Source organism: Euwallacea similis, chromosome 7 (genome assembly GCF_039881205.1).
Source record: "Euwallacea similis isolate ESF13 chromosome 7, ESF131.1, whole genome shotgun sequence".
NCBI lineage: Eukaryota > Metazoa > Arthropoda > Insecta > Coleoptera > Curculionidae > Euwallacea > Euwallacea similis.
Window position 1 is genome coordinate 896,732 of NC_089615.1, and position 11,293 is coordinate 908,024.

An 11,293-nucleotide genomic window follows, 5' to 3' on the forward strand; every position below is an offset into this window, starting at 1 on the left:
GTATTATATGACACACAGCCTTACCTAGGGACGTTTCTCTACTTTACCTATTCAAAATAAACTTCCATATTATGCCTATAAATTGGACAATTTTAAAAGGCATTAGCCTTATTACAGAGGCACCAATTAAGGTAGAAGATATCTCTGGCAAATCTAGAGAAGGTGTTAACTATTTTAATCAGACACATTAAAGTAAATAGCCTTAAATTTTTTTATCGCCATGATAAGAAGATTAACTCTTACATAAACTTGGTTAAACGTTATTTTTGTTATGAGTAACTATTGCAATAAAAAAAGGAATTCTATGCCACGTGAAAGTATCGATATCGTCGAAATGAACAAATATCGATAGTGTCGAGAACAACGTATCGATATTTTATAAGTATCGATATGAAGTTTGTGTCCCTAAGAATAACCCTGTACCTAACAAAATCCTTTTCCATGGAGAGGGTTGAAATGTTTTAAGCTTTAAGGTATTTTAATGAATATTGTGAATAAATAGTGTTTCATAGTACCAGCCACAATGTCTAAACGGCACACAGAAGAACCTGCATCAGGTAGTGGGTTACCTCCAATTAAAAAAATCCATTTTGAACCCCATTTGATTGGACCAGTGTCTACTCTAGAAGAAATGGATATAAAAGTTTTACAATTTCAAAACAAGAAACTTGCTCAGGTTTGTTGTTCATCTGGGCTTAAAGGTTTTGCCTAAATTTACTTCACTGTGTACTTTCTCATGTATTTCATTAGAGAATCGAGCAACGATGCAGGACAGAGCAGGAATTAAGGCAAAGAATAGAGCAGCTGGAAAAGCGGCAGACTCAAGATGATGCCATGCTCAATATTGTTAACAGATATTGGAACCAACTTAACGAAGACATCAGGATACTTTTACAAAGATTTGATGCAGAGACTGCTGATGAATCAGAAAACAAAAGTCCTTATTTTGCTTCACATATTGAGATATTTACTAAACAATTCTTCTTTTAGATGAAAATGAAGCAACCACATCTTTCTTGATGCAGTTGGCAACATGGGATAAAGATGAATTAAATGATAAGTTAGCCAATAGGGTTCAAGTCTCCAGGAGAGCTGTAGCAAAAGTCATTCAGGCTTTTGATAGATTAATGCAGAGGAATGAGAAAATTACTCTAGCTTTAAAAGGGGAACTTGAAGGACGTAAGAACCATATATTTTTATGAAGTAGAACAAGACCATACCCATAATTACATTTTTTCAGAAGATGCACCGTCAGTTGATGAAGTCATCCGGCAAACCAACATCCAACTCCAAGCTGAGAATCGCAACCTTCAAGCTTTGCATACAACACTACATGAAAAATATCACACAAACAGTTTAAAAGTAGCAGAATTACAAGATTCAGTTACAGCAAAAGAGACTGAAATTGCTGAGTTGAAAAATCAGATTGATGATTTACAGTATGAACTGGAGAAAGTCCGATATAGAAATGACAAACTGGAAACTCACTTAGCAGAGGCAATAGAAAAGATCAAAGCATATCATCAAGCACATGGAGATCCATCAGCATCAGATAAAGGAGGAGCTCAGGCAAAACCTGTGGTTCAGAGTAATGTGTCACAGGTAAGAGAGTACTTTTACTTCCAAAGACAGATTTAGCAGCCAAAAGGGAACTATCTTCTTCTGAATTCCTTGTGTATGAAGGTTACATAAATATATCTAAACCTATTAAAATTATATATATAAAAGACAGGTTATCTTCCAGTATATGCTAAATTATAAATTTTGTTGTCTGTAAAAAAATATCTGCAGTTGTAATATGCAATCAAATCCTAGTTATCTTAAGTTTCAAAAAGCATTACAAATAATTCAATATTACCTCTTTTTCCTTATCTACTCTCCAGGCAAAACTGGAGGACCTTATGAAAGAAGTAGAAGAATGGAAAGAGCTGGCTAATAACCGACTTCAAGAATTGGATAAGTTACATCAAACTCATAGGGAGACTTTGAAAGAGGTTGAAAAACTGAAAATGGATGTAAGTCGACCTCGAATAAAATCAAATATGTGCAATAATTACTAGTAAATGTTAATTGAAAAGTCCACCTATTTCCTGCAGATTCGACAACTGCCTGAGAGTGTCATTGTAGAAACAACAGAATATAAGTGTCTCCAATCTCAATTCTCTGTTTTGTACAACGAATCCATGCAGCTAAAAACCCAATTAGATGAAGCTAGGCAACAGCTTCAAACCAGCAAAAATGCTCATTTAAGGAACATTGAAATGATGGAGGTCTGTGTGATTTAGTTTTATGAATTCGCTTTTTTATTTTTCCAAATAATTTAAAATAGAGCGAAGAATTAATAGCCCAAAAGAAGCTGAGACAGGAAGTGATGCAACTGGAAGACTTCCTTGCCCAACTTAGGAAAGAGTATGAAATGTTGCGCATTGAGTTTGAACAGAATTTGGCTGCGAATGAACAAACGGGCCCCATTAACAGAGAAATGAGGCACCTGATTACGTCGTTGCAAAACAACACGCAACAGCTGAAAGGTGAAGTACACAGGTACAAGAGGAAGTACAAAGAAGCCAACGTAGAAATTCCGAAGTTACGCAAGGAAATCGAGGATTTGCATAACAAATTGTCGCAGAAACAAGGGACCCAGTCGGATTCCAAGGAGGGTATGAAGAAAGAGGAAATTAAGGAGGAGCATGAGGTTAAAGAGGAAGGTAAGGGTCGTTGAATGTCATGCGCATTTTAAACAATAAAAGCTGTAACTCCCAGCTAGCTCTTTGAAAAGGGATTCTAAACGAGGTATTTATTGTTAGATATTCCAATTCTTCAGTGTTAGAATTGCTTAAAATAATTATTACTGTAAAAATACTAAAATGTTTTATTTCCCTTTCTTGCGGTTAAGGTGGTATTCAGGTAAAAGAAGAATCTGCTGCAGCTGATGTGAAAAAGGAAGGTGAGGAGCAGGATGTAAGTTTGCTACTCATAGTATTTTCTAGGTCTATTTTACCACTTGTTTATTCTTGCAGCAATCACAAGAAATAGGTGAGAATAAAGATCAGGCTGCTGGCGAGAAAAAGGATATCAAGCAAGAAAAAAATATTGTTAAGAAGGAACAACAAATTAAGACTGACAAAGAGCGAGAAGTCCAGCGAGCCAAAGAAGCTAAAATAGCCGAAACTGAAATGGTCAGAGATTTAAAAAATCAACTAAAGTAAGCATTTTTTAAAGGAATTTTCATATTCAAAAGAATTCCTAGTCAATTTTATTGGAATATTTGTGTAATTTTATATACAGGCTGTAACAAAAAATTGGCGAAGTTATAACTCAATTATTTAAGACCGGATTTTGATAAACTTAAAACCAAACAAAATGATATTGTTTAGACTAGTAAATAATGTCAAAGTTTACTTTTTTAAATTCAACTTTTCTTGCCTCAGATAACAACTTCCAAATCTTAAATAAAATTTCTTAATTTTTTAAATATTTTTTGATAGAAAGTATTTTTTTGCATTTGATGATGTGTGATAAGTTAATGTTAAAACAATTTTTAATTGAAAAAAATAGGAACATTTTACTTCTTTGAGTACCAATACATTCTCTTGAATATTACAAATAGTTTTTTAAAAGATTCATAGTGTCATAAGTTATCTTCTGAACGTTTAAATTTATTATGATCAAGTATTTTTCTATTAAGAAAACGGGTAAAATAAAGAAGTATTGCTTCACCAGTCTTCTGATTGCTCTGGAAATATGTTTCAGGCATATCTATAAATTCACTGTTCATTTTAAAATATTTTCAACCTAAATTGACATTTGATAATTGTCGACAGTACACACACAGTCGTCATAACACTAATAACTATTTTTATTGCACTAAAGAATTAACTTAAAATGATCAGACTTGCAACGTAACTGCTCACAGAAAATATGACGAAGAATGATGTGGCTACACTGGTTAAGGGCAATTTTATCTTTTCCTTTCTTGCTGGGTCCGAATGGGTTCCACTTGTCCATGGCGCCAGGTATCTTTGTATAAGATAATATAATGGGATAACATGAGATGAAATGCACATGGCCATAAGATAATACAGATGGCTACATAACTTATGTCGTTCAAATTTTTCAATTTTTTTCAGTTAAAAATTGTTTTAATATTAACTTGTTATACATTATCAAATTCTGAAAAATACTGTCTGTCAAAAAATATAAAAAAATATGGAGTTCTATTTAAAATTCTGAAGTTGGCACCTGGAGCAGAAAAAGTTGAGTTAAAAAAATCAACTTCGATGTTAGTTAGTATTCTGAACAATATCATTTTATTTGGTTTTTAATTCATAAAAATCCGTTCATAAATAACTAAATTATAGTTTTGCCAGTTTTTTATGAGATAGCTGGTATATAATAATTTATATGATCTTGTACTTCTTGTTAGGAAAGCCTTAAATGAACAAAAGGAAATGAAGCTCCTCCTGGACATGTATAAAGGCGTCAGTAAAGAACAACGAGATAAAGTACAATTGATGGCAGCCGAAAAGAAATTGCGCACCGATTTAGAGGAAATGAGGCAGCAAATGAAGAAGATGCAAGAGAATAAACGGGATGACAAGCGAAAGCTAGCAGAAGACGAGGCCTTGAAGAAAATTAAGCAGTTAGAGGAGCAAAAGTATGAATTGCAGAAGCAGGTAGCTTTGCAAAAGCCCACAGACGGCAACTGGCCCGGAGGCGTTGTTCATCCGATGAGACCGTTTGTTGGGTCTCATGAGGAGGAGGCTTTGCTGAATGAAATGGAGGTTACTGGGCAAGCGTTTGAAGACATGCAGGTGAGTGTATTCCAGGGATTGCAGGTTAGAAATGTACATGTCATACAGTTTATTTATTTTTCGTTTGTAGGAGCAAAATTCGAGATTAATCCAACAACTGAGGGAAAAAGATGATGCCAATTTTAAGCTTATGTCAGAAAGAATCAAATCAAATCAATTGCATAAACTTGCACGAGAAGAAAAAGATGTCTTGAAAGAACAGGTACATTATTTTACTTCATTACGAATAGGTATTAAAAAAAGTGTAGACATTTAAAAAGGAATGGTGATACAGTTTGTATACTTTCGGGTTACGCTAAAAGAGCAAAGTTCTATGATTCTATAACACCTAATCTATCTTTAGAATGATGTATCGCATTATTGCAGTAATCAGTAATAGCAAAATCTTTAGGTTGGAACGTTGACTACCCAAGTAGATGCAGCAAATCTGGTTGTAAGAAAACTCGAAGAAAAAGAACGCATTTTACAAAACACTCTAGCAACTGTTGAAAAAGAGTTACAACTCAGACAGCAGGCCATGGAGATGCATAAGCGAAAAGCTATTGAATCCGCACAATCAGCTGCTGATCTTAAGCTGCATTTAGGTGAGTCAGAAAGAATGATTTATATACAGGGTGTTTCAAAAGTACGGGCCGCTACTTCAGGGGCGTATTCTATACATTAATATAACATAAAAGTTCTAATACTTTTTTTTTCTAAATCGTTTCCTAAGAAAATTATAACTATTTAAAGATGATGCCGGTAAAGTGGTTTTTTGACCGTACTTGGTGAACGGGAAGTCACAAAATGTTGAAATTTAGTAGGTAGCCATAAAATTGGATTTTAAAAACGAATTTAAAAAAATAAAATAAAAAAAAAGAAAGAAAAGGAAAGAGTATTATTTTAATAACATAATTAACAAAATTAATGAAAAATTAGAAAGGTAAAAAAATTTGGAATAGTTACAATTTTTTGTAATAGCCAAATGCAAAATGCTCTTCTTGGACCATAATTACCAGCAAGCAGACCTTGAACTCTTTGATAATGATAAGGGTATAAATCATTAAAATTCAAAATTCGCCAAATAGTTGTGTGGTTTATTCCCTCTAAAGCAAATTGTCTAGTGCTAAGACGTGGGTTTTCTTCAACTCGCTGAAAAACACGCCGTTCTAAATCAACAATTCTTGCCGCAGGTCTACCAACTTGTTCTTCTGTTAAAACGAAACATCCTATTTCACATAATCGAGTATGAATTTTCTGAAATAATTTTTCTCCCGGCAAATCTCTATTAGGAAAACGTTCAGCATACAGTCGTCTTGTTTCGGCACGATTACAGTTTGCAAGTCTGTACATTAAATGCATGTCTGCCAATTCTTGATTTCAGTGAATCATTTTAATATCAAGTAGCTATAAAAGTTGTTAAAAACTATTTAATTCACTATTATGTAGTAACAGATCATTCACTGACAAGCACCGTCAACTTAATAAATAATGATGGTTAATGTATGATAGCGCATCTGCACACTTTTTCAAAAAATAATTAACAACATACCAGTTACAGCATACTTTACCGGCACCATCTTTAAATCGTAGTAACATTCTTAGGAAACGATTTAGAAAAAAAAAAATTATTTGAACTTTTATATTAATGTATAGAATACGCCCTTGAAGTAGCGGCTCGTACTTTTAAAACACCCTGTATATCTGATACAAATCTGACTAACAAAGTATTAGGCAAACCATTATAAATAAGCCAATCCCATTTAGAAAACAAAGGCACAAATCGGAACTTATTCACTTGTTTTCCCCGTTTGTACAGGGTGGCCCATTTTTGATGGTTTTCGGAGATATCGTGGAAACTACTGTAGATAACGCAAAGCGGTTTACGCAATAATTTGCTACTTTTTTGTAAAAAAAATGATGCTGCTGACAAAACTTTCATAGTTAGCTTCGTTTTTGAACTACAGGGTGATTTTTAAAAAAATGCCATTTTTGGACTCTCCTCGTACTTCCTTTGTTTTCTGCATTATCGAAACGGAGAAAATTGAGTTCTAGGTAGAATTTTCCGTAAAATCCAGAGGCGCACTCAGTTCTTTTCTATATATTATAATTTTTTATTTATTGATTAAAGTTGGATTTTTTCTTAAGGAACACCCTGTATATTTTTCATAATAAAATTTTACTTGTAATTATCGTTTAGAAAATATATAATACTATAGGGTTGTTTCTATATTTGATTGGTGTAATTAATATTTATTAATTTCTAAATTATTTTTAGTAAGTAGACTATGAAAAATGGAAAGCTTTTTACTTTGACAGCAAATTACATGTATTTTCTGTAAATTTAAATTAAGTTATATTAAATTTCCCACCACTTGTTATGGCAGTTTTTCAAAGTTCTGAAAAATACTATGCATTAGTTTGTTATACAGTGCTTTCATTTCAAAACGAACCACCCTAAATAACTTTTAAACTATGTATTGTTTTAAAATTTTCAAAAACACGTAATTGAACTGTCGAGGAAGAAACTTTTTGAACTTATGTCTAATTCCTTATCGGCAACTCCTTGAGCAGGGGGTGACTCACCCTTAAAATATTAAACGAAATAAGGAGGTTGAGTGATATCTCATTTTAAAGGACATGCTAAGACTTTTTCACCTACGAAGTTTCAGATTAGTCCGTTTAACCATTCCAAAACAGTGGCCACTTGAATTTTGCGATTTTTACAACGAAATAATTATTTTATTAAATTTTCAAAATGTGACCTGTTATTTTCGTGCTATAATTGAGCTGTTTTCGTACTGTTCCTATCAAATTTGTAATAACATCTTAACATATCTCGTTTCTCTTCATTTCTGAAGCGCATTTTCATTAGAAATCTGCGCACGCTCTAATCTCGTTGGAGGAGTTCTGTCATATAGCGCGAACAAAAGAAAGTCTTTCGATGGAGTCAAGGCCAACTATGTAATATTTCTTTTTATTTAAATATTTCGGCTTTTAAAAAAGTAAATTATAAGAAGTTCTATACCAATGAAATCAGAATGAAACGCACTATTTTTCTGTTGAAAAATCCAATATGGCGCCCATAAGAAAAAATAAAGTTGATAATGATAGTCGAAAGACGAAACGTCGGATGGTAAATCTGAATATGTCATCGTGTAGCTGAGAAAAAGTGGCAATGAAAATGTGCTTACGGATTTAACCTTTCTTGTCAAATAACGCTAAAAAAATAAAAATGGATTCTCTAATTTTTAGTTTTTCTCGGATATCTTCGGAAGTACTCGGAAAATTAAAATTTTAAAAATGGTATTTGATCAAGCGCTAGATTGCGCAACTTTGCCCTCATTTAAACTTCTTCGTATCTCCTCTAGTTTCCGAGATCCCAGTGGTGAGAGTCGAATTTGAAATACCCTATTTAGAAAATAATTGAGTGCGCTTCTGGATTTTACGGAAAATTCTACCTAGAATTAAATTTTCTCCGTTTCGATAAGGCAAAAGATAAAGGAAATACGAGGGGAGTCCAAAAATGGCATTTTTTCAAAATCACCCTGTAATTCAAAAACGAAGCTAATTATGAAAGTTTTGTCAACAACATCATTTGTTTCATAAAAAAGTAGCACATTATTGCGTAAACCGATTTGCACTATTTACAGTAGTTTCCACGATATCTCCGAAAACCATAAAAAATGGGCCACCCTGTACAAGTGTAGCAACCATTATTATTATTGGTTAAGTTTGTTAACCGAGTTGCGGGACGAATGGCTTACCTTATCACATGATTAGTTCCAAATTAATACTGTTTAGTCACCAGTTTCAATTGTAAAAACGGCTTTTTTACAAATATCCTATCGATCAAATCATGGAAAAAATTAATTAATTAGTTTTTTATTGGTGTACTTCTTGGTATTCTCAATTTCCCTCACATGCCCTTTTACTGCCTACCCCCAAAATCTTTATATCTTTGTCTAGATAGATCTTAATTTCAGGTGATAAAATTTTGGATTTTTTTGACAACATGGTGAATAAATTTTTTCAGGTAAATTTACTTCTTTGTTTTTTGTTCAGTGTTTCAGCATATTTCATATATTTCCTATTGAAGAAATCTAAGAGAATTTATTTAAAAAATCAACCATTTGCAAAACTAAAAACATTAGAAATCAAAGTTTTCGAATCTCATTGATGTATCACATTTAGTAATCCTTTTTTTAATTTAATCTTACCCTGATTTTCTATTCTCACCGTCTCATTTCGAATATGGCACCATCCACACTCAGAACGCACCTCTGAGTAATTCAGAATCTCATCAACAATATCCATTTTCATTCACTAAATAACGGTTACACGACATTTACTTTCACTCACTAAATGTCTGGAACACTATATAGTAATGTATTTCATAAGTCTTTGAAACAAAAGATCTCCTGATTTTCCCAATTTTCATTTTATTGTGTATGATGAACACCTTCTTTGCCGCCGTACTAGCACCCGATTGAATAATCTATGATATTCGGTATCGGTACGAAAACATACAAAAAACTTTACAACCTTTTTTAAACGTACAACTCCTCGGTCTAAAAATCGATACGTGACACTAAATAATATATATGTATATTCGAATTTTACTATTTTTACCTATCGGAGATATGGAAAGTTAATTCGGTAAATAATAATTTCATTTTATCCTCATGATGGACATCCTTATCTTGGACACACTGTATAACTATGTACTGTATAAATGTTTTTGAAATGCTCATGATAGACATCCAAAATAAGGAGGTTCAGCATGAACATCTTATAAATTAAAAATGGGAGAAAAGCTGCTGATTCAAGGGAGAAGACAACTTTTTATTAAAAATTCATTTATCCATCACACTTACCAATTTACGTAATGTTTCAGTTTTTAATTATATTTTTTGTTATTTTTATAAAAGAAACATAGATGGGTTTGAATAAATTAGAACCTTTGAATTAAACATGAAACTCGTTCAACCAACATATGTGTAATGAAAACTCTTTAAATTGGCAAAACGACTTACCAGGACCGTATTTAGAAAAAAGAAAGTAGATGATCATTCTTAACAAAAGAAAATGTCATAGACGGAAACCAAGACAGTCATGTTGAATTTTATAAAAAATCATCGGGAAAATGCTTTTAGGGTGCTAGTACGGTTGAATTGTCTTTTTTCATTTGTTACGTCATATATCTTTTACCTTTGTAATCTCATAATAGCTTTAAATTTCTGTATTTTTGCAGAAAAGTATCATTCCCAAATGAAGGAAGCCCAACAAGTGGTCGCCGAGAAAACATCATCCTTAGAAGCCGAAGCTTATAAAACAAAACGGTTGCAAGAAGAAATAGCGCAATTCAAACGTAAGGCTGATAGAATGAAAAAGATGGAAATATCCGGCACAACTTTGGACCAAGTTATGATGGAAGAAATTCGAGAATACAAGGAAACCTTGACGTGTCCTTCGTGCAAAGTCAAGAGAAAAGATGCTGTGTTGTCCAAATGTTTCCATGTATTTTGTTACGATTGTCTGAAAACCAGATATGAAACCCGGCAGAGGAAGTGTCCCAAGTGCAACTGTGCCTTTGGAGCCAACGATTATCATCGTCTGTATTTGTCAAATTAAGTTTCAGCCATGTAAGTGTCTTTAGATGTTAGATACGCTTTAAATATACCAACAAAACAGAATATTTGTTTGAAAAAATTGTCTTTCTAGCCTTTCGCAGTCTTTTCTGTCTGTACCCCTCAACTAGTGTTAATGGTCCTTTCCTCCATGTCCTTTTTTGGTCTATTTGTATGTACGAGTACGAGTAGGTATCGAGTTGAATCACTGGCCTGTTGCGTCGTCGGCGAAGGTAAGGGTTCATGTAGTTAGGCACGCTTTCAAAATTACTGCGTTACATTAATAGTGGAGAATTAAGCAATTTTTCCAATTCTTTCACGAATCACCTCTCCTCAAATCTAGAGCTGGTGCTTACACACGTGTGTGCTGAACTGAATATAAGTTATGTCAAAATGATTTTAAGCGGAATTAAAATAGTCGTGGGTGGCTCAAGAAGGGTACCATTTGAGGAGTAAAACGCTCGTTTATTAATGCACAAACATTTTAATATAAACTTAAAAATCGTACAACAATATGAAAAATTATAGACTATAAATATACACATATTATCTTACTTATTTTATAACGGGATGGAAAATCCGTTCTCACTATAAATATTGTAATGAATAATAATAGTAATAATAGTAAGTTTAACTACCACTTAATCACAAATATGAATATTGTTATTTATTTTAATAAAGATGTTTATTAACAAACTAACACAGATAGTAGTGACATACATACTGTAATATAAATAGGCCTAAATGGGTCTGTTGACATTTGTTTAAACTACATTCGCACCTTCTCCAGCTTAACACACAAAACTGATAAGCGTCGATAAATATTTTTGCATCAACATCTACTTAAACCCCCACTTGCTATTTTTTTCA

At 32.9% G+C, this 11,293-nt stretch overlaps 1 protein-coding gene across 2 annotated transcripts; it reads left to right on the forward strand.

Moving 5' to 3' along the window:
* The first annotated feature begins 403 nt into the window (after window positions 1-403).
* On the forward strand, window positions 404-10,505 carry Bre1 (E3 ubiquitin-protein ligase Bre1). Of its 2 annotated transcripts, XM_066391749.1 has the most exons (14): window positions 404-676; window positions 751-937; window positions 991-1,179; window positions 1,241-1,602; window positions 1,884-2,015; window positions 2,097-2,270; window positions 2,330-2,708; window positions 2,764-2,793; window positions 2,897-2,961; window positions 3,021-3,205; window positions 4,427-4,814; window positions 4,885-5,016; window positions 5,206-5,398; window positions 10,048-10,505. In XM_066391749.1, the coding sequence occupies exons 1-14, from the start codon at window positions 524-526 to the stop codon at window positions 10,425-10,427; spliced, it is 2,949 nt and encodes a 982-aa protein (XP_066247846.1). In that variant the 5' UTR covers window positions 404-523; the 3' UTR covers window positions 10,428-10,505. The 2 variants fall into 2 exon arrangements, with proteins under 2 accessions (XP_066247846.1, XP_066247847.1); XM_066391750.1 differs by lacking the exon at window positions 2,764-2,793.
* The last annotated feature ends 788 nt before the right edge of the window (window positions 10,506-11,293 follow it).